Raw genomic sequence first — 26,302 nt, 5'->3', positions numbered from 1 at the left:
ATGAACTCACCGCTTGATTGCCACGATTTTATTTCTGCACCGTCCCTTGTACACTTTCCCGAAAGAACCTGAAATGGTTTGAAATAAATGAGCACAAAGTTCTTGATCCTGAGCACCAGGCGTTTTAAACGGGAGCATCAGGCTTTCCAAACGGGTGCATCAGGCACTACAAATGGGTGCATGCTTCCTCGGGTACCTGAGCCGATGATCTCATGGAACTCTAGGTCGGAGAGCTGCAGGTGGAAGTGTGATGGCAAACCAGCACGGAGCAGGAGGATGTCGGCCTTCTCTGCAAAGGAAAACACTTTCCTGTTGCACAGTGCGGGTCATGGGGAAGGGCAGAACATGAGGATTTACCCTCATGCACCCCTGTGCTCTGGAAGCTGGTTTTCCTCCCTTAAATCCTATTCCCTTTTCTTTCAGTAACCACAGCAAAACCGGTTAGAGACCAATGCACTGCCCCAGCTGTTTGGGGCTTTCTTGGCTTCCAGTCCTTACCCCGATGATCACTATCCCAGGGCATATACTGCCTTCTCATCTGATGGTTCTATAACACTCTTTATGCACAGACTTAGCTCCTGTTTTCCTGTAGAAGCTCATCACTAATGCAGGGGATGCAATTCCAGATTTGACCGACTCTCTAGTGCCAGGGGAATCTAAATTTTGCAACTTCATTTTGTTAGCACACAGCTACACCTTGTTGATCTTTTTGGTCTATTATATAAAGTTTATCAGAACATTTCTAAATGGACTATTTCAGTGCCACTGTGTGCAGGATGTCAGGATTTCATTATACTGGCCGTGCGTATTTGAAGTGGAAAATTGAAAACTCCACAAAAAATGAAATATTTTAAAGTACAAATATTCATCTGAACGTTTTATCTATTTGTGGTTCAGGTTAACACCAATTATTTTGGGATAGAATTTTTCTTGTAAAGATAATCCAGGCATTTTACAGTGGATTTCAATGTGATATTGCATAGATGTTTGTGCATTGGTTTGGTGCTAAATTACAATCACATCCTTTTCTCCAAAGAAATAAAAATAAATGTATTGCTTAAAGTAAATGAAAATAAGATGAATACGGAAACTATCGTGATGTTGAGCAACAAAGGGGAGTATATCATTTCCTACAGTTACCCTGGGGAAATGTCGCTGCTGTTCATGCCCATCATTACATTTCTGAACGGTTAAAACCCCAGGAGTAATGAATCTTGTGCAGTGCGTGTAAGCTGACAAACATCCTGGGTAAGAAGACCATAAGAGTTCAAGTTTTCCATTGCCATTAAAATACCTTTTGTCATGCTTTTAATCTTCCCTAGAGGGGATGGAACTGACACATAGGAACCATCTGAAACAGAAGAACAGAATGAGTTGTGGAGCTCAAAGACAGCAGAAGCATCTATACTGATAAACTAATGAGGCAGTGATTGCTCAAAGAATGAATAGTAAAGGGGTGGACATGCACACAAGCACACTGACACATATGATTGTGTGGTTGGGCTGGGATGGAGTTAATCTTCACAGCAGCTGCTGTGAGGCTGGTTTGGATTTGTGCTGGGAACAGAACACTGCAGTGGTTTATTTATCTAACTCCTTGCTTCAGCATTCTTCTCAGCACTTGTCATTCAGTTGCCAATACAAATGAGCCTTTTTGTAGCAAAAAGGGTGATTAATTCTTCCCAAGGGGAAATTAGATAGTCAGATAGATACTGAAAAACACAAAGGGGACTGAGCATAGAAATCTACCAAGTGTCAGCAATCAGAAACATCAGGGCTAAGCACCACAAGGAGAATGGCTAGACAAGGTATTAGGATGGGAAAAGGCAGGAGTAATGATTACAAGGGATTGATCTTCATCTCACAGCTTTAGCTTTTTTTCTAGTGAGTGATAGGAAGTGACAACTCCATTTTGAGATAAAGGAAGACTTTTGACATATATAGAGTACCTGGGAAATGGTGATTCTCATGACACTGATTTTATAGTAAGATAAATATATATATATCTTATAGAGAGAGAGCTGGGCCTGGAGAAGAGATGACTGACGGAGATCTCACAAATGCATGCAGGGGTGGGTGTCAAAAGGATGGGGCCACTCTTCAGTGATGCCCAGCAACAGGCACAAACTGAGACACGGGAAGTTCCATTGGAACAGGAGGAAAAAATTCCTTATTTTGGGAGTGGCAAGAGCACTGGGATGGGATGCCTAGAGACGCTGAGGAGCCCCTTTCTCTGGAGATAAACCCACTGGATGTGATGCTCTGGAACCTGCTCCAAGTGAGCTTTAGCAGGGGGTTGGACTGGATGATCTCCCGTGGTCCCTCCCAGCCCCAACCACTCTGTGGTTCTGTGACTTCAGTGATCATTGGATCAGACCCTTCAGTTAGAGGATAAAGTGAGTGCTCAGACCATACCTCCACCAGGTTGTGAGTATTCGTTGCAGGGGGATTCATCTTGAGGTCTCTTGTAATGCTTCAGAAGGGTCACAATGGCATCATGACCTGAGGAAGAAAGAGGAAGCTTAAAGACGTGCAGGTAAACTCAACAGTCTTCTTTTTTTAATTGATTAATACAAAATCAGGTGATTTCTAGAAAAATGCACAATGTGTCCATAAAACATGTAGACACCGGTACAGCCGCGTTCATTGGAGCCATCCTGTGATCCTTAACTACGAAACACAGGGAAATACCTGCCAAGAAAAACAAGGGTCTTACTGTTGCTAGCTCACCTGGTCCTAAAGTGTGAAGTATGGCAACAGAACAAACCCTGCTACAGAAAGCCTACAGTGGAAGCTGACGGCGCACTTCAATAGGCCTTACAAGGAAACCAGTGCCTGAAAATATTTCAGTTTTGGTGTCCTAAACGGGACTAAATGTTTTGGCAGTCTCAGGTTTTTGAAATCCACAGTTCTCTATCAGCCATTCTCGTAAGAAACAGTGCTGCTCTTGGAGGAGGGGGAGCGTCCTGAAGGCATGGAGCCACAGACAGGACAGAAAACTGGTCCACGTAGGACAGTACAACAGGAAGCATGGAGACGGCCTTGCTGTGACCCGTACCTGCAAGGATTTCAGGTAACTGGCTCTGTTTCACTCCTTGCAATGCCTCCCTCAGGAACAAAACTCGAACTTGTGCACAGACTGAGGGAGAAACGGCCTCTCCTGACCAGGCTGCCTGCTTTCTGTTCTAGCAGCACAGACACGCTCCTGGCCTTGAGGCTGGCTGAATCAGACTAATGCTTAACAGAGGGTCTGAGAAGATAAATCAAAGGGCTGGGTTTTATAACCCTTCATGCCAGGCACCAGAAAGCAGATGGTGAGAGCTCTTGTTCTACAGGGAATGAGGGGTTATTCTGAAGTGTTCCTTCCTCTGCTGTTCCCTCTTCCTTGTGCTGTTCCTATGGATTTTGTAGCAGAAACAAGAAAGCCAAAATACCTTTCTCATAGGCCCACATTAAACAAGTCTGCTCATCCTTTTCTCCACTGGACCTGCTGGGATCACAAGCTACCAGGTTCATATCAGCTCCATTATCCAGTAAAAACTGCACCAGCCGAATGTGGCCATGGTAGCAAGCACAGTGTAGTCCTAGAATATCAGAGAAGCGTGGTAAGCACAGCTGCCAGAACATCCAAACAGGACTTGCGGCAACAAGTACAAAACACGAACTGATTTCCTATGTAAAGGAATATATTATCAAAAAAGTACCCGAGGCCCTAGGTGAAAATGGAACGGGGACGTTGCAGGAGCCCCTCTGCTGCCTGCACACAAGATGTCAGCATTTACTCTCCCACCTGCAAATCACACTGAACAGCTTTGTACGTGAGGAGAAGCAAGCAGAAACAAAGGTGGCTCTTTTGCTGTTGCCTGTGGCAGGGGCATGGAGGTGTGAAGCCCTTCAGACACCAGATCCTTCATGCCTGGTCCCTAGCAGAACTGTACTTGGGCCCAATTCCTGAACCTACTTAGAAGCCCAGCTATGGGAGAATCAGTCTGCATCGGGTTTGTTACTCATATACAAGCTAATGGGCCTGGCACATCCTCACTAAACTTTTATCACTGCTTTGCATGCCTGCAAATGTATTCCAAAAGAGCTGGGATCTCTCTGAAGGGTAACTGGGTGCTGGTCATCCAATTACTGTGGGGGTTACCCTGGAAGTCCTCACTTCGTGTGGCTTCCTGATTGTTTGATGCTGGAACATACCCTCCTACCCATACTGACGGTGATGTTACCTGTGTGCCCATCTCTTCCCTGGTGGTTGATGCTTACAACGTTCTGGTCCAGAAGAAATTTTACAAGTTCTATGTTCTTCCCATAGGTGCAAGCACTGCAAAATAAAGGGAAATGTGAATGCTGTAGTCCATAAAAGGACAAATAGCTCAGATAGCCCAATATTAACAAATCATTACACAGAGATAAAACTGTAGAACTAGAACAAAGGACCTTTAGTACCGCATGGTTCACCCACCAAAGTACGTTCATTCCATTGTTTCAGGGACATTCTAGTTATTGTACAGATTCATTTTGCACAGTTATACAAAGTCTGTTTTGCAAAGTGCCTCTTAAATGACACTTTACAAACTTAGAGCATCAGAATCAGACTGTTCAACCACCTCGTTTCTCATTCAGGGCTCCTGGACTACCTGGTTCTACCTTCACATGCTCTCCTGTATCTCCAGGTGTAATCCTAGCATCCGCACCGAGTTCACTGCTTGCTTTGCTCCTCACCTGGCTGGCTGTGAGGCAGTTGTAATTCTGGGTGCTGTTCCACATGCACGTGCAGGTGGAAGGCTGCTGGTAACGGCATTGAAACACCTCACCTGTGGAAAGCCGTTTCACTGAATATGTTTTCTTTGGTAAGACTTTCTGTTCCCGAGAGCTGAATCATTTCCTTCACAACCTCGAACTTCCCGTTGTAGCAGGCACTGGAGGTGAAGTGAAGAGCAGTTACCACCACCAGCTTTCCCACCAGTCTAACTCCCCAGTGCTAAACCAGGTAACCCAGAGCTCACAGGTGTAAAGGGGTGTCTCCATAGATGTTCACCACATGGGGCTGAACTTCAAAGCTGCTCTGCAGTAAGAACTTCACGATTTCACGGTGTCCAAATCGACAACAGAAGTGCAGAGGGACATGGTCTTCATTGTCCTGAGCATTCACTGCCGTTGGACCCAGAAAGAGAACAAAGGAAGTATTTTATACTTAACATAGCTTGTTTGGAGCATTTAGTAATGCTTTAGGTGTTGTGCCTAGATGCACCTATATGTTTTGAAGCCTCCTGCTAAAATATTTACGGTCCTCTTTCTTTAAAATGGATATTTCTATGAGCTTTCATGTATCAAACCCGCATTACTCAATGCCATCTGTAGTAGTCTGTCAGGATGGTTTTTTGGACTTGGGGTGTAATTGCTTTCTTCCAGTAGCAGATGGATTGAATGTTTTGATGGAGCTTTCCATGAATGATTCACGAGTTTCAAGTGGCCCTTAGGAAGAGCAGCTGTGAAGCAAAAGTAAGATATGTAGCTGCTATGTGTAAGAAAGCAATTCACTGAGTTACTCCGAATGCGTGGAACAGTAGTTATTGATTACAAATACTATTAAGAAACACACTTGTTGTTGCTCATAAGAAAGGAGAATCCAGTTGGTTTTAAGATTCATGTTAGCTTCCTTGAGCAGCAGGATGAAGGCTTCTCAATGGAGTTATACAGTGACAAAACAAACAAAACTGAAGGAAATGCAAGAAGGATGTGTTTTTCATAGTCACTTAAAATACAAATACATAAAAGGCAAGAAAGGAAGAGGAGAATTCGTTCAGATGTCCAGATTTCTAGTGTTCACTGGTGTCCAGTGACAGATGACTCCAAAGGTGAATTCTGTCTCAGGCCAAAGAAGAAAACAAAAAGGAATTCCTTTAACTTCTATTAAGCTTGCTGCCCCACGTTTCATTAACTGCTTCCACCACCCTTCCTTGCAGTTGTATTTTAAAGGGAGGAAAAGTAAAATAGTAAACGATTTTATCTCTCTGTTCTAAAATAATTCTTCACTTTATAGATTCATGTGACATGTTACCCTTTGAGTTTTATTATGCTGCAGAACCAGACACAGATTCATTCTGAGGTGCAATAAATAAGAGGGGAATAAATGTCAGTGTTTTATAGTAATAAATGTCAGTCTGTTGGAATATGTACCCACGGGATGGCCTGAAGGACATCAGGGGTCCCAGGGCCATGAGCTTCTTCAACACAGTGAGGTGTGGGCTGTAGCAGGGAAGGGAACATGAATCTTCCCTGTTTATGCAGTTGGAAAGGATGTCAAATACTTGCAGCCATTTCCTCTTCCTCCGAAAGGACACACGGCTCAGCGTGGGATGATGGGTTTGTTTAATTGAGAGCTTTCTGATTTCTAAATGAAGCACAGCAGAGTGGAACGTTTCCAAGGCTGGAAAACGGGCTCTGCAGGTCTGGTTTAAACAACCAAGGGAAACTTGCCATGACCCAGCGAGTGGGAACTGGTTAAGACTGGATGACAGACTGAACGTGGTGGATTCTCAACACCGGGCTCTGGCTTTAGATTTAAAACTGACTGCATCTGCCAGAGGTGACAGTGGTTTTCAAAGACACTTGAGAGAGGAGGAAGAGCAAGTCCAGGCAGCTCAGAGCTCCTGCGAGCAGCAGATTTCAGTCAGAGACTATAGGAATTACACAGACAAAGAATGTATTTTATACCACGTGGTCCCTGGAAGAAACCTCCAGGACCAGCAGTTTGAAGAGTAATAAAAAGTAGCAGTTGGCCCATGGGAGGCAAAGGAAGTGTTTGTTTCCTGGCCACCAGCTGGCTCTCTGAGTTCACAGGGAGTCTGTTTCTTCACTACCCCATCGGGCTATAAACCAGCCTGTGAAGCTCGGCAAAGCAGGCGCAGGGAAGACTCCGTTTGCAGTGGAACTGTTTGTGAACCATTTCAGTTTCTCATCTGAACTATTCTGAATCACTTGCTGTATAATTCTGACTCGAAATTCTCCATCCGCACCTCCCCACTGGGATTTCACCGCATGTTTGTGTCATTCTGATGGCAAGCACTCACCACACGGCTGCGGGTCCTCTGCCCGCAGTGAGGGTCTCAGGAGTAAGCTACCTCTGCATATTAATCTTTACTTTGTTTTCTGCTGCTGCTTTTCACCTCTAAGTTACTCATGGGAACAGAATACACGTGAGGTGGCAAACCAACAAGTGAGGAGAGCTCTCCAGCTCCTGTCTGTATGTTTCAGTTGCCCAAAGGCGATACACAAACACACGCAGAGTACGCGTCAGGAAGGTAAATCCAAGCTTTGAGGCCTGACTCTGCCTATAAAATACACTGTTCAAGTTGGTTTTTCAGAACATCCTTTCTTACCGTCGGCTTTGCTCCCCTCTTCCACCAAGAGTTTCGTAATGTTGAGAAAGCCTTTGGCAGAAGCCAGATGGAGAGGTCTGTCTCCAACTTCACCGCTCGCGTTCACATCAGCTCCAAACTTCAGTAAGAGGTGGGTTACCTGAATAGGTCATTAAATTATCACATGAAAATACAGCTTTTGGCAAGATCAGACAGAGTATCACACTGGGCAGTACTATAGGTGGGCGTCTCCTTAAAGCTGAATCAGGTGAGGTTCAGTAGAGAACTTATTTTTGAGTTATATATCTATAAAAATATTTAAATCCTCAATGGCAGGTAGTCATTCACTCTCTGAAAGGCTATGTATGGCAAAAGGCTCAACACAAGACACACGTATTGGTTTAACTGGCCAGTCAGCAAAATAGAGCAAATGCCCTCAAAGTCCTCAACTGCCAGAGCCTTTGCTTCCTTCCTGATCTGAGCCTCTCCTCACAGGAGCTTTCAGCACAATTTCACAAGGCCATGACTATTTGTTCAGAAGTGGCTCATGGCAAATAAGCACAATCTTCTCTCAAGCCAGCATTCCTGGAGCTCCTTAATGTGACTGGATGATGAGGTGCACGTATAGGGAAAGCAGCACCTCGGGAACGCATTCCTGGTTCACCCCAGCCACGGATACAGAACATCTTCACTCATCTGTGCATCTGAGTTCTGCGCTTTCAAAAGCTCTTCCTGCAACACCTCCTCGGTGCACCCAGAGTAACGTGTCCTGGAATGAAGAATGCACTCTGCCTACAGGTCATCCTTTGAAACTTGAAGGTACCCCAGAATCCATGCTTTTAGCCAAAGAAGGGTATGAGGAATGACGTGCGTAACCCAAAATAGATCCATTGTCACATTTCCCGTAACAGGGCTATTGAGGGCAAAGGGCTGGACTGCTACATTAACTGCATGTCAACTACACACTGTCGAAAGAAAGAGTTAGGAGGGTCAGTGCCAGCTTTGGTCAGAGCTTCAGCTTGTTTCAGTAAGTCATGGTCTGTGTGAAGGAAGCAAGCACAGTTGGACTTGTCCCATGCATGGACCCCATGCAAACCCTGCTCTCTAAATCCTTCTTTTTCTGTTAACAAAAAGTGGCCACAAGCTAGTTTGAGCGTTGCAGGGAAAACCAATGGAATTGCCATGGAATTATTATTCCCTGGAGATATTTAAGAATATCTACTTACATTTCTTCTGCAAGCTCTGAAATGTGGGATGAATAGACATCAAATGGATCATGCTTCTGGGTCCAAGCTTGTTCATAGGTTACCAAACCTATTTTTGCTGGGGCCTAGCATCGAGTGTAGAAATTTCCTGTTGATATTCTGACTGTTGAAACAGCTAGAGATTGACTTCAGAAGTGTAACTTCTGTATATGAGGCCTTTTTGCGGTAGGACCCTCTGGAATGTAAAGCAAAACGAACACCAAACCTATAGCTTTAGTTACCTGTTCATGGCCGTAATATGCAGCAATATGCAGCGGGGTGAAAAAAACTGCATCCTGGACATTCACATAAGCTCCATGCTGCAAAAGAATATCAACAGCCTGGAAAGAAACAAGCAGAAAATTCCAGTTGGAAGCACTGTAGACACGTGGGCCACTCCTAAAACAAAATTTCCAAACCTTACACCACCAGCTTAACAAGAAGCCCCAAACCAGCAAGCCATGAAGGTGAAGAACTGCGTCCAACATGCAGAAGTGATTGACTTACAGTACTCACACTGAACACTGAATGTCACTGATGCTTTATAAATAAGCCTGAAAATCTGTTTGCCAGCGAAAAGCCTCAGTTATGAAGTAAGAGGCACTGAAATGAATGCCTGGATTTTCTGAGAATAACCTTTAATTTTCTTTTAGCCATTATGAGCAGAGAGCAGTAAACAAACCAGGTTTTAGAAGCAGAAAAAAGAACCAAAATGAAAGCTCCTTTGGAATGTAAATGTGTGAAGGTAAATCCTCACACACAGTTCCCTCAGTGGGTAACGGTTTCTTTGTATTTTAGATGATAACAGCCTTTGGCTTCAATAAATAACTCAAAGTATTTGCTTTCTAATTTTCACTTTCTGGGTCTTTCAGGAGGCCGCTGCTTACCCAGGCAGTGATGGGTTATCAGAACTGGCTTCCTGAGTAACTGTCAGGATAGAAGTCAGAGTGCTGTGGATTATGCACTGGAGCCGAAGGACTGCTGAGCTTCGTGAAGCACTAGGGACTCTTTAGGCACACTCAGAGGCTTGTACCACAGACTGCCCGAGTACTTCTACATGTGATGAATGCTATTTTTTAGTCTAATGATGGTGAAAGATGCTGGCCCATTAATCAAAGAGGAACTGGCCAGCTTCCAAGCTGCATTACTGATACCTGCCCTCCCTGCTGACACCTCCTCTGGGGATGCCCGTGGTTAACGCTCATGGTGATGATGCCCATTTCTGACAACTACTGCCTAAGCTGAAGCCACCAAATCATTTCAATGTGCAAGAGCAGGGCCAGCCATTCCCATCCATGCCCTTCTCCAGCACTCAGAAAACGAAAACCTGTTACCAAGCAACATCAGTGCACAGGGATTAGTTCTCTACACAATTTAAATTGAAATAATTTCTTTCCAGGTGACTGCCTGAATACACCTTCTGCATAATGTCCCTTCTCTGGCATATTCAGACATGGCCGTTTCCCATCAGTTTAACCATTCCCCATAGTCCCAGCCATAAGCCTTCCTTTGAGCAGCACTGCAGGGCCAGTTCTGCCTCTTCAGAGCCCAAGGGCTTTGATAGGTCCTGCACATTGCTGGAGGCACGTGGGTGTTGCAAGGACTAAGCCATCAGTTGGAGGCTGGAGGATGTGAGGATTGCTGTGGTACTATGGAATTTTCTTCAGCACTTCTCTGAATGCAAATAATGGGCAATGTTGGCATTCTACATCCAATATTATTTTCCCAAGGCTAGAAGTATCCTGGGAGCATACTGGGCACTACCGATCATACATACATATTCCTGATCAAAGCAAGGACCAATGTCAATGATCAGGTTGCTCATGGCCTTGTCTAGTTGAACTTTGATGATTTCCAAGGATGGAGGCCCTGCATGCTCTAGGGAAAGCTTTCAGTGCGGCACCACCCTCATTCTGATCTTTCCAGACCCTTTCTGTGGAGTCAGAATTTCCCTTGCTACGGAGCTTGGAAAAGAGTTTGACTCCATTACTAAAATCTTATGAAAGATCCATGGAGATGCTTAGAGAAGCTGCTTACCCTTCTACCAGCTGAGGAGCAGCTCAGCAGCAGCCTCTGCACATGCACTCTCTGGAGGAGTGTCAGTGTGCTCAAAGAGTAAATAAAGACCATGCTCAGTCACTGGTTAATGCACTGGACTCCACCCGTGCACCCCACGACCACACAACTTTCAGTACACAAGTGGCATGGTGGACCAGAGGTGGGGAACACAGCCAGCTCCTCTGTGATTTAATGGCTCGGTGGCTTTCAAGTGATTCATCTTAGACATTTTTCAGCAAGCTCCCACCCTAAAACTGAAGTTGTAGCTGTTGGCTCTGAAAAGAGCTGTTTGCACCTGTAGCTTTTACAAGAGTATGATTGAGAGTTCTTTGGATCAGTTTGGTTTTAATTTAGGCACATGAGGCTGGAACGCACTCAGCGCTGTGACCAGTCAAAGATGGAATTCAGAATTTAGATCCATCTAGAAGCTCCAAGATGGTTCTTTGAGCTGCAAAACCCATGTTGAGAGATGTGGATCCAGCTCTGATGATGAACATCAAACTAGATAAATTTTGGCAGAATTTCCAGGCTGCAGAAATGACAACCATGAAGTGATTTTGTGATCTCCGGATAAAAAGGATTTTGTGAGTCACATTAAGCAAACTCCACTCAGCTGTGACTGATGAGAGGGGTACAGAGACAATCACCACAGTTTCACAGACAAGCTTTCTTTCTAAGAGAGGATGAAGGAACCTTAGAAAACACTGCAAGTTGGCATAGCCAGTACAAGTGGGTGGGTATGGATAAAATGACTGCAGGAAGTAAGGGGGAAATTTCTGATGCAAAAAAAAAGCTTTAAGCTGTTATTGAAAGACCAGAAAAAGATGATTCTCATCCTCAGGATACAGTTGGTGACTCACGGTGCCGCTCAGAGCCTGGGGGATGTTCTCAACCAGCAGAGACAGCAGCTTTCAGGGCCTCGAAGTGATGGGGTATGGCTGTTTCTAACTCAAACAGATGCTTTGAGCACTCTGAACAGCACTTACTTTGTGAGCTTTCTCAAAACTCTCTTAGGAAAAGCTTATTCAGATTCAAGTCCATTATGTTCACTTCAAAGATAATTGCACTGCTCTGAAGGTTAGGAGGAGTCAACAAAATAGAACCTAAGACAGACTACGTAAGGACTCCGCCTCTTGGACAAGGACAAGGGGTAAGAAATCCTCTAAAATACAAGACCAGAGATTACTGACTCTTTAGCAGGTAAAATTTAAATGAGAAGACAACTTCAACAGTGAAGGCCTTTGCTCCAGCAGTAGCCTCTGCACAGCCTTGCACTGACTGAACAGCTAAAGGATCTATCATGAGCTTCAGTCTTTATTAATAAAGCTGTTATAACAAAACATGAATAGTGGCAAGTGAGGAATACAGCTGTGATCAGTCACGTCCTGCAAAGGGGCTTTACATTAAATAAAGGCTCAGACATCAGCCCGGTGACGAGCCTGTGTGTGTCCTTTTATCTTGGCTGTTCCCATCAGATAAAACACAGGTCACAGAGGCTGCTAGTGCAAGATGCAGGTAATGGTGCCCGGAAACAGGAAGCTCTCCCCAGGGTTGCTTTTGCCACAGGGTGGTCAAAGAATGGGATTTTGAAAGTATTTTGCTGATTCAGGTATTTGCTGGACACAGGATCTCTTACATGGCTTCGGGCACTGTTACCGCATCTTTGAGTCCCCATTACCTTGCAGCTTGTGCAGTCACGTACAGTGGTGCTGGGTGAATGCCATTTCTGTGGTCCTGGGCCTAGAATGGTTCTGAAAAGGTCTGAAAAAGTGGTGTCAGATGAAAAAGCAGGCTGGAAAGATGCAGCATGGGCATAAAGTGCAGGGACTGAAGGTAGGAAATGGGGACTTTGTGAACCATTTGAACAGGCTCACAGGAATTCTAGTTTTCAAGGCTTTTAAAATCATTTGAACATGCCCCTTGTTCAGCCTGGAGAAGAGAAGGCTCCTGAAGGGGAGACCTGAGAGCAGCTCCAGTGCCTGAAGGGGCTACAGGAAACCTGGAGAGGGGCTTTGGACAAGGGCCAGTAGGGACAGGCCAAGGGGAATGGTTTTAACCTGCCCGAGGGGAGACTGAGATGAGACATTAATAAGAGACATGAGACAAAGAGCAGGGCCTGCCTTGGCATTTGCAGGACAAGGCTCAGGGACTTTAGAAAGCCTCAGTGCAGAGAAGAGTACTTTGTGCTTCCCACAGAGGAAACATTAAATACACACCCCATAAAAGTGATAAGGATCATTAAAGTGCTAGGACTCTGATTAACATCTCCATTGTAATTCCTGCACAGAGCAATTAGATGTGGTGGCTCCTGGGCTGGTTTTTGGTAACAGGATACTCAAGGAAAGATTCCCATCACTCATAAGAAGAGCTGTATGTGTGCTTGCAGGGGTTGACATGGTGCCTGCCAGCTCAGGGAGGTAATGCTGCAGCACCAAGGACCCTCGCCCTGCTCACAGCTTTGGCTTGCGCTGCTGACGCTTCCCCTCACTCACCACTGCAGCAGATGCACCAGGTTGATTTGTGCCCTGGCCACTGCTGGAGCTGCTGACTGAAACACTGAAGGTTAACAGCTCTTCAATAGAGTTCCTTGGTGTGACCACCCATAAATGGTTTTAACCTTCCTCCAGCTTAGCCTTCTGCACACACACAGCCTCTTGGGGTAACGTGAGGTTGGCACTGAGTCTTGATGCAGGGCGTCTTTGACAACAAGAGCAAACATTCCTGTTGGATTTAAATCACTTTGAAACCATTCTGGAGGCTGCAATGCAAAGCTAAATTGACTGGTAGCCTTGCTGGTGGCCACAAGCCTGGGAAGGTCCTCAGCAAAGTGCACATACACATGTACATATATACACATTCACAATCATATACATATATTTAGTGTGAGGTGTCCCTGCCCACGGCAGGAGGGGTGGAACTAGGTCCTTCCCGACCCTAACTATTCTATGATTCTATATAGACAGCATACACAGCCCTTAGGAGGAGTGAAAACCCGAGGAGGGTGGAACAGCACCGTGTGTATTTCCATTGGAAATGGGGGAACTCTTCACTGACAAAACATTTACTAAGGGCAAGCAGCTCTTACTGGTGCTTGCAGAAGTGCTGGGATGGGGCTGTTCCGAGCTGTGTTTGCAGATCACAGCTTCTCTCTCACACTGGTCACTCTGCTGTTTGCTGGTATTGTTGCTTCGTCCATGTCCACAGAATCCAGAGCGTCCTGAGCCCTGCAGTGACTCGAGGTACTGTCCCTATGCACATACTTATGTCCCTATGCACATACACGTGCAGTTGGTGCACAGGGTGCAATACTAGGAGGTATTCGTTGCAAAAGATTGCGACGGGTGCCTGGTGCAATTTCCAAAGTCTTCCAAGTAAGTCACTTACGGGATTATCTTCACTGGAAATGAAAACCTGGCTGCAAATTCCAGCAGAGATCTATCGGCCTCTTTGAAAGCCTAAATAAAACAGGAAATGTAGCATATTGCTACTTGTGCAGAGATCTGACAGATCCTCAGGCTAATCAGAAGCAGGGAGTTAAAGACAATCTGAACAGCACAAATGAGGAACTGTCACCTTGCCTCAGCTGAACCTCAGTGTCCGGCCGCATCAGTCCTCAGAGCAGGTATGTGAGTGGTAGCAGCTGTCTGAGGTAGCACAGAGAATATCTAGAGGTCACCGATTCCCCAACAAAAGTGCCTCTTTGAAGAGAAATAGCTTTTCTCTCTTTCCACATATACTGTATAACTATTTCTATATGTGTATATGCATATGTATAGTAAACAGCATGGGTGACTGAGAGTGCAGCAGCAGAAGAGCTGGCATTCTTTGTGTCAGTGAGCTCAGTGACTGCTGTAACTTGGGAGTTCCTAAGACATGTCTTCTTTCTTGCCATGCACATAGATAGAGGTGGTTCTTCTCTGCTGCAAATGCACACACGTTTTGTTCTAGCCCAGATAAACTCTTCTACTGGAAGGGAATGGCTAAGCCTAAAACGCACAACTAAATTCACAGTGTAAAGGCAGGTATTGGCATCACCTGCATTTCCTTCCTTGTCCTTAGTTATTCTCTTGCTGCTTCTCTCTCTTTAAAGAACTTGCTGTCTCTGTCTCCAAACATTAGTCCAGCCCCTGTGTAAGTTTAAACTTCTACTCAAGCAGAGGACAAAATCTTTGCTTGCTTAATGGACCCAAAGGAGATAAAAAGTGAAGTAAGTACCTGAACTGGCGAGTCCCTTTAGAGCCATGAGCCTCCCAGCACCAAGGTAACTGCGCACCCAGTACTTGAAGAGATTAAAGTAATAAATAAATTACACCAAGTGAGCTGTTGCCAGGGTGACAGAAATGAGATGAAGTGTGAAATGACTGAGCTGGGGTGGTAAGTGATAAGGAAACAGATTCATGACTGACAGCAGGTCTAGAGAGGGAAGGGCCCGATTATGGGTATCTAGGGAATCTCATCCCTTTTCCTCCCTCTGCTCCCCATAGTGATAAGTCTCCAAAGGAAGCTTATCACTGTGGATGTTTGAGATTCACACTAGACCTGCCCTGGCAACAGCTTTCTCTGCACTAATCCGAAGTACAAAATAGCTCTGCATGGAGAACCTCTGTCCCCTTCTGAAGCGAAAATCACAGAGCTCTGCAGCAGAGCCCGTGACACCTACAAGAGGAAATGAGACTTTTACTGTGCTTCCTTCACACTCAAGAGGCAGCGTTTGGAAGCCTCGCTCCCTATCCAGGTTCAGAAATGCCTATGTATGAGTGAGTGCATTTCATCAGCTATCTGTTGGTTAACACTTCTGATGTTTAGAAAGCAGTGCCATTTATTGCCAAGACTTTAAAGCACTCATGTAAAGGTAAGAGGTGTACAGACAGACCTGAGTCCTCTCTGCATGTTTGTTCATGTAAAAGCACACGCACTGGGGTGGGTTCCCCCAAAGGTACAGAACATTCAGTGCAACTCAGCTGTACCCAACCAGCTTGAGTTTTGTCTGGAACAGCATCAACCTGAAACACAGCGACCTGCTGCTATCTGCACTCACAGAGGTGGCCTCCAGCAGCAGAGGGGCAGCGTACCTTGTGGTGGCCGGCGATGGTGGCGATGTGCAGGGCTGTCAGGGCTCCGTACCCGACCTGCTGGATGTCAGCTCCGCCGTGCAGCAGCGCTGTCAGCAGCTCCGTGTTGTCCTGAAAGGCAGCGGGGCCGACACGTCAGTGCTGGGCACAGCTCCCACAGGAGCCCCAGAGCTGTGTCTGTGTATCGAGACCTCCGAGACCCCTGGAGACCTTACTGTGGTCTTTCAGTACTTAAAAGGGGTCTATAAGAACAACGGGGAGAGACTTTTAGCCTGTTGTGACAGGATGGGGGGTGATGGGTTTAAACTAAAAGAGGGAAATTCAGGCTGGACACAAGGAAAAAATTCTTTACACTGAGGGTGGTTGCCCAGAGAGGTGATGGATGCCCCGTCCCTGGAGACATTCAAGGCCAGGCTGGATGTGGTTCTGTGCAACCTGCTCTAGCTGAAGGTGTCCCTGCTCATTGCCAGGGGTTGGAACTGGATGAGCTTTAAGGTTCCTTCCAACCCAAACCAGGCTGTGGCTCTATTTCACGCAAAGGGACTGACTGCGATGCCAGGAGCATGGGTGCAAGGAAAAGGTGGAGGGAGGATTTGTCCTGGGCACCAAAAGTCTCTCCTTTGCTAAACTAAAGCCTGCATCTAAAGTCTTTATTCTGATTACATGATGTCATTAAAGATCTGTGTCTCCAAGCCATTATTAGGTGCTGACACAAACTGTTCTCCATGTTTGTCCTGGGTTCGGGACGTTACAGCAGCTAACATGGCAGAAGGGCACCTGCGGAGCTCCCAGGGTAACATGAGTGCCACATTCTCAACTGCAGGCTTGTTTTTCACTCCTCTCCTGTCACGCAGTTTAGCTATGGCTTCTTGCAGGTATAACAGCAGCAATGGGCACTATCACATGGTAGCAATAAAAATCAACTTGAGAAACACATTAAGAGTCACAATGCACAGGCAATGTGACCAGCAATAAATTCTGCTTCACAAATAGTGACACTAAACACAGAGAAGTGAAATGATGGGGGGCAGTGACAGAGCTGGCAGGAGAAACCAGACCACCTTGCTCACCGTCACTTGTTCTAACTGCACTAACTACAGCTACAATAATTCCGCCTTCCTGGAGATCTGCCCAGAGATGAGCCTTTTCCAATCCGTTTTCATTGTCTCAGGAGAGGAAAGGCACACAGCTCAAGAGTGAAAGAGGTGCTAAAGGCTCCAAACTTCCTCATTGTTCTCTACCTCTTTGAAGTAGTCACTAGAAGAAGGGCAAGAAGGAGCCAGTGCCAGACAAGCAGCAGCTGAAATATGTGAGTTTGTTCATAGTGAAATGGTTTTCCTGCTTTCAGGAAATCCACAATTTCTCTTTGATAACAATGGACTGTTAAAGTTTACATCATTTTCCCTATCAAATAGTTTTAGACCTCGAAACATGGTGCTTGGGTGGCTAATGGGTGGGATATTGTGCTGCCTGGGAAGACAGACTGAGTCTGAATTACCTTGGAATGTTCTGCTCTGGTTAGTGACTCATCCCAGTTTCCCAATTCTGTTTTACCCAGAGGAAATGCCACAAAACCACCCAGAATGCAGGTAAGCAGCAGGCAAGGACTTTCACAAGAAATTGTCCTGCCTCAATGCACATCACTGTTGTTAAGAGGTATCTGTTGGCTCCTTTATGTTTTACTTAGAAAAGAACTAGAATACAACAAAATCTGTCATTTAAAGTCTCAAAATGTCACTTTTGGGAGGAATGTTATATTGCATTCTACTTTACATCCCCAGATTCACACTAGTTTGCTTAGCTTCATGGTACCTGCAAAAGATACTGGATATTACATTACACCAAATGACTGTCTGATATAGTTTTGTGCCTAAGTGGATAGAAGAGATTTATCAACTATACAGTGCAGGGCAACCAGACAAAACAAGATTTGATAGCAAAATCAAAACTATTCCCAAGTAATGAAAACACCTGGGAAATCTGATATAAAATTCCTTTTAAACAAAGGAATGGTTTTTCAGCTAAATTATTGATTGGAAACCATTCCCTGAGACTGACATTAAAGAAAGCAGAGAAATTCTTCCAGGCAATTGGCTAATAATGCAACACTGAGCACAGGGGAAGTTTCTTTCATGACTGCTGTAAAACACCTCACCCCATGATGTATAAGACTGGCTGATTGTCATCAGTTTATAGCCTGCACTGCTAATGGGTACCAGTGGCTGTAAAATTAACACAGGAATTCCGAGACAGAATGCAAGATACAGGAAGTGCTCATAGCACAGTAACTAGGAGAGATGGTGGCTCATGGACAAATACACAGTTAAACATGGAGCTGCAGAGCATCCTCAGCATCCTCAGCACATTGTGAGTTTCAGGTATCCAGCTCCATGATGGACACCTCTCTGAACACACCTGGGGCAAGGTTATTGTTCCAGGATGGGATTCATGAAATCCAGCAAGTGGAGCAGGAAACGGGCTCAGCTGGTCCACGACAAACGCTGGAGATGATAGGGCAGTGTCTTTCTTCCCACCTTAGGGCACAAATGCTGCTGCTTGCATCTCTTCTTTCCTTCCCTTCCTACTGCCCTCTAAGCAGCAAAACCATTGCTGCATTGGGGGTCCAGTGTCTGCCTTGCACAGATAATACTGAGGACCGTGTGCCATGTGCCCCGCATGTTGCCCTGTAGGCAACACTGTCCCTACACAACCTTGTGTTAGGCCTTCCCTTTGCTCTCCCCATGGGGAAGCTGACTGCATGCTCACGCTGGGACAGCCATAGGTGCTGACTGGCAATATGAGCTGAATTCTCTCCAGGAGAGACTTCGTTGTCTTCTTTCTGGACAAATATTCTAATCACCAGATTATCTCCCGGCAGAAGGCAAAACATCTCCTCCTCCACAGGTGAGCTTTTGGAGAGGATTGATAGAGACTGCCATGACTCCTGCTGCTCTGGAATTGGGTGTTTGGATTAAAGACCGTCTATCACTTCCATGACCTCTAGCAACACCACTTATGGATCAGGGGTGGCACACAGGTGCCATCCTGCTTAACCAGCTTTGAACACACAGCAAATGGGAACTGCATCTGCCATGAGAGCTGCAGAGGAAAGAGGCTGTATGAGCTTATGGCACCTATGGGACATCTAAGCGTGGCCATTACAGTCTAGAAAAGCTCCCAAATTTGATTTGAGTTCCCCCTAAAAAATCCAGGTGCTTTTGGGGCTGGGCCACACATGGATTCAGTTTCTAAGATGCTCAATCTCAAAATAAGGATCATAACAATTCTTTCAGAAAATGCTGTCTGTCCACTTTATTCCTCGCTGCTGTTATTGCTGAGTCTCAAAAGATAAATATAATAGTGAGGAAAATTAATACTGAAGCTGAATGAGGAATCTGAGGGGGAACAACAAAGCAGCAGCAAACAAGAAAAATTGCAAAATGAATTCTTTTGAGACTGCTTCTATTACCAGCTATGATCATAAAAGAGCACTGCTCTATCTTGAGTTGCATGGCATGATTTAATCAATATTTCCAAAGCAGGATCATACCCTCACGGACGACACTGCAGAAACACCTGCTGATTCCCTGTGCTGGGCTCTTTACAGGGCGTTTTTAAATGTGAAATCTGTGTTTTCACCAGAAATAGCAACCAGAGACTCCAACCGGGTGGTTCACACAAATGAGCTGCTCGGTTCTGATTTCCTTTCACCAGTTCAGTTTACCTTATAAGCTGCCAGGTGCAGAGCTGTGAACCCATTTCTGGTTAATCTGGAGGGGCGCAGTCCTTTCAGCATGAGAGTTCTGATGTGGGACTTGTTACCTTCAGAAAGAAAAAGGGAAACTAAGTCATGTACAGAGAAGAACGTGCAGATGAAGTAAGAGCCTTCCGTGTGAGCCTGAAGCAAAGAGCAGCAGTGGCTTAGCTGCTGACCTGAGGCAAGTCATGAAGTAGATCTGATACCTCCCAATGCATTGGGCACCACGTCCTGGCCCTCAGGGGCAGCTGCAGACCTGGCCACAGCCTGGCCGTTTGCCCACACTTCAATGGGGATTTGTTAAGGACAGGAGAAGCTCTACAGGAGCAAACCCCTGCGTCACATCCTGACCACGCTGCACTGCACAGAGCAGCAGATGCTGCTGGACTCTGCCTCCTCAGCCACTGCCCTCTTTGCCCCTTCAGAACTGAAGCATCACTCTCCCCCTCCACATGACACTGCCACAGGGACAGTTGGTGTGGGGACGGTGCTGAATGTCACCATGGGCACTGGCCCTCCTCTGACCTTCTGATGCACAGTGATGACCTCAAAACACAGACCTGCCTTCTGCTGACAGTAATCAGTATTAGTTATTGTTAGTCCTGTTATGTTCTCTCCTTCCTTCCAGTGCTCACACACCATGTGGAGTTAATGAGCAGTGCCTGCTTTCTTACATGTCCTCTAGCAATCCCCAGTGGCTCCAGTGTTACCAGGCACTGGTGTCACATCTGGGTATGACCTTGCACTCTGAGAGTGAAGATCCATCGGTTTTCAGCAATGCAGCATCAGGCCCTCCTTCATGATGGCGTTGAACCGAGACAGAGCAAATCTCCATGATGTGTGTTATTAGTGCTTGCAGAGCTGAAACCTGAGGGTAAAATTCTCTTTGCTTTCAGCTGATTTTGGCTCTTGTATAACAAGAGCAAAGTGCGTGCATGAACAAATGACCCACTATGGGTATCAGAGCAGCAGTGTGGACAGGAGTGGAAAATTCCACCATCAGTGTGTTTTTATGACCATCCTAGCAGACATCCTGCACTCTTTCCTCACATACCCTCAGTTGCTGTCTGCAAAACTCCTACCAGGTGGTACTTGTCACTAAAGCATTTGGGTTGTTCTTCTTTTAACCACTGTGAAATGAAATACAGGTATTTCCATTGCCCTGGAAAAATTAGTGTTGTAGGTATGGCAAAGGATTGCTAAAGCCTATCCTGGAGTCTGTGCCATGTGCAGAACACAGCACTGTAGAGCAATAGTGAATGAGAGTGGATTGATGAACCAGCGAGTACAGCAAGCTGTGAATCAGTTGAACACTTGAAGCACAACACACTACATTAGCAACCAAGCCTTTTGCTGGACAGAAGCATCAGCCACAATGTGGCTCAGTGTAGCTTGATTCCCCCTTTCGGCAGTGGGGCTTAGAGTGATGCTGCGAGGTGCTTACCCAGCTGCCAGCAAGGACAGCATGGAAGGAAGCTCCCTGAAAGCACCCTCTTCCTGACAGTTGTCAGACCCAAAACCACAGCTGTGTAAGGAACACTGGATTTCAAATACCTACCCCCACAGATGCAGCATAAATGGAGCAGAGAGAGTCCATTTTCTGTGCGGTAATTCAGATTGACTTTGCAGAAGGCTTCATCAGAGCTGCAAAAAGAGGGTTTACAGATGATCACTGTTTTCATCTCTCGCACATCTGTCATTTGGAAAAGCTTTCAAACAGAAATCTCAGTGCAGTTTTTGAGACCTGGAGCTCAATTTCTACCCTGTGTGCACTCAGTAAGCCTGGAAACACTTGACAGACATCAAGCAGGAGTCCAGATTTACTGCTTTCTGAACAACCCCGCAGCTCAGTCACAGCGGAGCCTGAATTCAGCTCCATTAGAGAAAAAAGAGGAAAGACTCCTTAGCAATATCAAAGATCTGTGCAGAGCCAGCTTCCGTACTGATGCAATAATAAACAAGGAATCGTTTAAAAGCTGCGTGTTTGGTCTGAAGCGATGCACTGGGCACGCACAGAGCCGGAGGCAAAAGAGCTGAGTAATGAGAACACCCAGAAAAGGCCTTTCAGAAGGTAAGCTGGTGTTCCCCAAATGAGGTCATAGGAACACCACCAACACACGGAAGCTGTTCTATGGGAACGCTACGGGAGCATGTACATGGAACGAGGGTTGGCCAAGCTCAGACCAAAACCTGGCAATGATTAAAAGCAAAAGGAACGAAGGAGTCTTTCCAGAGCCACGTTTCTGGTGGAGGATTTGCAGTTCCAGTGGCACACCAGCTCCTAAGAAGATCCACGAGTGTCTGAGACCTGTGGGGACTATGGAAAGGCAGCCCTGCGCTTACAGTTCTCAGACAACTGATCACACATCTTGTGACACTGACAAAGTGAAGCTCCATTTATTGTTTCATTTTCTTCCACATTATTGGTGAAGTGTTACAGCTTCATGATTTCATAGTGCTTCCCAGGCCACACAAAGATGAAGTGAATAGTTAAAGTGAAGTCATTGTTATTAATACATTTCCAACAGAATAACTCTTAAACAGGTTCCATGTCAAGCCTGACGCATTGAAAAAGCACTCAGCTTCTGTATCTGATGCTCTGCTCTTTTTTACAAAAAAAAACCCAACATACATAAAATGTTAAAACCTCTGATTTTATAGTTCATCAATTTCCATGCTTCTTGTCACAGAATCCCAGCCTGGTTTGGGTTGGAAGGGAGCTTTAAGCTCACCCAGCTCCAACCCCTGCCACGGGCAGGGACACCTTCCACTGGAGCAGCTTGCTCCAAGCCCCTGTGTCCAACCTGCCCTTGAACACTGCCAGGGATGGGGCAGCCACAGCTTCTCTGGGCACCCTGTGCCAGCGCCTCAGCACCCTCCCAGGGAAGAGCTTCTGCCTAAGAGCTCATCTCAGTCTCCCCTCAGGCAGGTTAAAGCCATTCCCCTTGGCCTGTCCCTACAGACCCGTGTCAAACCAAAATCCTGTCATACAACACTTGCCACAGCTCAGAAATGAAGCGTTTCATAGAATAAAGGTAGAAGACCCAGCAGCCAAGGGAACTGCAACAAACGTTTAAACAATTTAAACAGAATTTCAAGCGCAAAGCCAGAGACTTCCCTTTACTTCTCATAGTTTAGTCCATCATAAAGGAAATCCTGCTTGTTCAGTGTGTGTGGTCATTCTAAGCCAGTAATAGACCCTGTGTTTTCCTATTCTTCTGCATGAAGCATGATAATGTTGATTTGGAAATGTTAAACCACCTCATTTTTCTGGGGTTTGTGTTGAAGGAACCAGTTTTAACTTCCAGAATGTGAAAGTTCCTTAAGCTGGATACTGAAATCTCCCTCTTCTCCTGAATCGAGGTATAATGAAAAGTTTCAGTTTGCTTTTTTATTGCTGTACAATTTGAATCTGAGTTCTTACAACCAGGCAAAACAATAATGGTTTTGTGGGAAAATATTGCAAGGACAGTTTTATATGTTAGAAACTGTGATTAAAAGGCCCATACCGAAAATGAAAACTAGCTCAAATGACTCCACAGAGGGCTGGTTTTACCTCAGTGCCCTCCTAGTTCATTCCCTTCAGAGTTAATTGCATGATTTAGGGAAACAAACTCCCGACTTTTCATTCCTAGGGTGCATTTTTAGTTAAACCATGGCACTGAGAGCTCTGAGCTCCAGGAACAGAACAGGGACAGCTTTTACCCAGGCTCTGAGACGTGCTGTGCTGCCTACACACGTGCTTCTCTCTGCTGCAACTGTTGGGTTTTCCGTGGCACTGGAGAGATGCCCACTGAGTGCAGTGAGGATGCTGGGGGATGCTGGGAGCTCTCTGCCAGGCTGGGTCACTTTTACCCTGCTTATGTTCTAAACCTTCCGGAGCAGGGGCTTGAGCAGCTTCTGATTTCATCTCCCCCAGCTGAGCTTTGCCTTCGCTGCAACAACCCCCTGGGTTCTCAGTCCTAAATCTTTTAAATACGTGAATTTGGTTTAATAATGGGGAAAAGCTACGAATTCCTGTGCTGCTTTGGTGAGGAGCAGAGCTCCCAAAATAGCCACTGCTGCTGCAGAACAGGTCTTGGATAGTCAAGATTGATTTCTAACACTGGCATGTTTGGATGTCAGAGACCCACAAGCCCTGATTTCATACCCATGGGTAAAGGCATTTTGAAAGGAGATCACTGATTCCTCAAGCCTGACTACAAAACCAAGTGTTTCCAGTGCAGTGTTAACCAGTACCATTAATTCTCACCCCTTCTGTGGGAAAGAGCAGTGCTCTTTTTCTAAGAAGCAGATTTTGGCTGGCATCTTACTGAGACTTAGATGGGCCCTACAACAAACTGGTAAGCTGAGCTGCCAAAGTCTGCTAACCTCAAAGTTTGGGTTTTCTTTATCCTGATGCCTAACGCAGGAGCTGAGCACAGTAACCATACGCTCAGTTGTTTTGCTTATCTAAAATAAAGAGAACTCTGGCTCCACTTTGTGAAGATATTAGTTTTACTACTAAACAGGCTTAAAGTGAGGCAAGTAGTGAAGTACTTTAGTGGATCACAGCCAAGGTGGTCCATGAAAGCCCAATGTCTTCTTTCACTTTCGAGGCTCCATCAGCGCCAATTGTGCTGCCAGTGCGCACGGTGAATGATTTATGAGACCAGTTGGGCTTTTTTGAGCTTCTGATTTATTTCTGATTAGAATCCCCTGTTTTTCCAAGGGGGTTTGGGGTCTGGAATTATTCACCTGATCTTCACACACTCACAGTCACTGAATTGTGTGGCTTCTGCATTTGAGCTTTTCTGATAATGAGCATATAAATATATATTACCTCTTTGGGTGACCTTGGTTGGTGGCAAGTGCTGCCCTGAGAAAGCAATTGCAAACATGAACTTGAAATGCACTTTCAGAAGATAACCTGCTTGTGCTTGTTGAAAATCTGTGACTTCAGCGACGTTCCTGCCTGAAGAAACACATCAGCAGAGCAGGGAAGTACCCAGCACAGCTGGACAGCCTGTGAGAGCTGACTAACTTACACAGTACATAGGCATTTGCTGTGCGATACTGGCATCAGTAATTAACAGTCACTACCTCTGGCACTGTGCTGCGGGGCTCTGTCCCAGAGCTGTGACATAGTCCCAGAAATAGACATTAAAGACCATGCATTTGTACATGACAAAGTCCTTCCATGAGCAAACACCTGAAACTGAAATTGCTGTTTAATGGCAGATACTTCTGTGAAAGAAATTAATAAGCAGGTTTCCAGAGTATTTTACCTAAAAACGTGCTTCAGTTCCGCCAGCTCCTTCTCTTTGATTTGCAGGTCATCCTCTAACCGCTCTATGATGATAGCATAGGATTCACTTACCTTTTTCTTCCATTCATCTGCCAACAAAAAAAAACCTAATTCATAAAACACTTCAAAACACATCAAAACCATGAAGCATAATGTCCCAGTAACCAAAGCGCTTGGTGTTTAAACACCCAGTTGCACCGTTTCATACAGTTTTCTATTCAAGTATGGAAGTTTAAATACTGCAGCTAGTAAGCTGTTCTTGCTGCACCAATCTAGACACACATACACCTGTTTCACTGACAAGTACTACATCTGAATCCTTATATCAGGAATATTCTAACTGGAGCAAGAGCAAACTTAAACCTCAGGGTGCATTTGTTAGTTCTTAGTTCCTAAATCTGAGCATAGACACACAGCATAAAGAGTTGGCAGTTTAAAGGTTTTCTAACGAAGTACAAGCTAAAGCAACAGCATAATCTATGTTAATATGATATCTCCACAAAGAAATCTACTTTGAGGCTTTCTGCCTTCTTTCCCAGGCTGCACATGCGGTTTGGGCTAAGCCTTTCTCTTGTAAACCGAGAACAATACAACACCGCAGCCTTGAGCCCAGGAGTAAAAGGCATTTGCTGAAATCCCACCTGCCTCTCGCAGATGGGTGTTTGGTAAATGGCATTAAAAAAGCAGCATGCGTTACCAGTGCAAGTTTGGGTCGGTCTGGACTTGTAATTTCCCATTTGTCCAATCTATCTTCCTTGTTTCAGCAAAGCTGCCGCAGTAACGTGATTCCTCGGTCAGGAGCAGGGACAGTCCTCCTGAAAAATGCTTTTGATAGTCTCTGCCTAAAAATAACCCCTGTGCCAACTGGAATGTCATGCAACAATGACAGGGAGGGAAACAGCCTGTGCGGTCAGCTGCACAGAACAGCGCTGCTACCTGCTCAGCTTCCTTCACAGCCCGTGCCTGTTTCAACAGAAACAACCATCTCCTTCCGTCTGCTCAGCACCCGGTGCTGGTGCAGCTGGGCAATCCAGCGGCTTGCTACCAGCTTTGTAGAGGAAGAGGAATTTGGAAGCTGACTCCCAAGGGTGCTTTCAGGATACCCAAGGGGTGCTGGGGTCCCCACTCTGGGGAGGCCAGAGATGATCTCAACTCCTAACGGCAAAAGTCTGTGCCTCAGAATGGTGAAAGGCTGTTTAACAGTGAAATAACCTGTTTGTCACTCTCACAAAATGAATGTCTTCAGGTAACGTGGTCAGCACAGGTCTGCTCAGCCACAGCCTGCCCTCCTCGCATCCTTTTCCTTCCCTTTTCTTCCAAATGGAATGAACTACATCACACCTATTGCCCCAGCCAGCTGTGGGGTTTATGCTGGTCTCTGTAGGTGCCTCTTTTCCTCCTTCTATTGCTTTTAAAAACTTATTTTATCCACATATACATGTACAAATAGACACAGAAATAGACCCATAGATTTGTAAATATCTATGTATTTGTATTTGTGCATGTATCTATTCTATATT

General features: G+C 45.5%; 1 protein-coding gene across 4 annotated transcripts in view; it reads right to left on the bottom strand.

Annotated features, from left to right (window-relative positions):
* TNNI3K (TNNI3 interacting kinase) overlaps positions 1-25,703 on the bottom strand; it is a 45,036-nt gene extending 19,333 nt beyond the window's left edge. For 2 of the 4 annotated variants that reach the window (XM_061469778.1, XM_061469779.1), the window contains exons 1-15: positions 25,480-25,703; positions 24,763-24,871; positions 21,054-21,139; positions 19,463-19,560; positions 15,739-15,849; positions 8,851-8,949; positions 7,386-7,524; positions 5,010-5,154; positions 4,818-4,922; positions 4,230-4,324; positions 3,435-3,584; positions 2,416-2,502; positions 1,295-1,351; positions 197-289; positions 11-68 (exon numbers count right to left, since the gene is read on the bottom strand). In XM_061469778.1, the coding sequence (XP_061325762.1) occupies positions 11-68; positions 197-289; positions 1,295-1,351; positions 2,416-2,502; positions 3,435-3,584; positions 4,230-4,324; positions 4,818-4,922; positions 5,010-5,154; positions 7,386-7,524; positions 8,851-8,949; positions 15,739-15,849; positions 19,463-19,560; positions 21,054-21,139; positions 24,763-24,871; positions 25,480-25,519 (1,472 nt within the window). In that variant the 5' untranslated portion in view covers positions 25,520-25,703. The remainder of the gene's footprint in view (positions 1-10; positions 69-196; positions 290-1,294; positions 1,352-2,415; positions 2,503-3,434; positions 3,585-4,229; positions 4,325-4,817; positions 4,923-5,009; positions 5,155-7,385; positions 7,525-8,850; positions 8,950-15,738; positions 15,850-19,462; positions 19,561-21,053; positions 21,140-24,762; positions 24,872-25,479) is intronic. The other 2 variants (XM_061469777.1, XM_061469776.1) reach the window with 2 other exon arrangements.
* Positions 25,704-26,302: the final 599 nt, after the last annotated feature.

Source organism: Pezoporus flaviventris, unplaced genomic scaffold (assembly GCF_033815535.1).
Source record: "Pezoporus flaviventris isolate CSIRO_AGI_PZ_B2104156 unplaced genomic scaffold, CSIRO_AGI_Pfla_v1 ptg000059l, whole genome shotgun sequence".
Classification (NCBI taxonomy): Eukaryota; Metazoa; Chordata; class Aves; order Psittaciformes; family Psittacidae; genus Pezoporus; species Pezoporus flaviventris.
The sequence above is the reverse complement of the archived record's forward strand: the minus strand, read 5'-3'. Positions and strand labels throughout refer to the sequence as shown.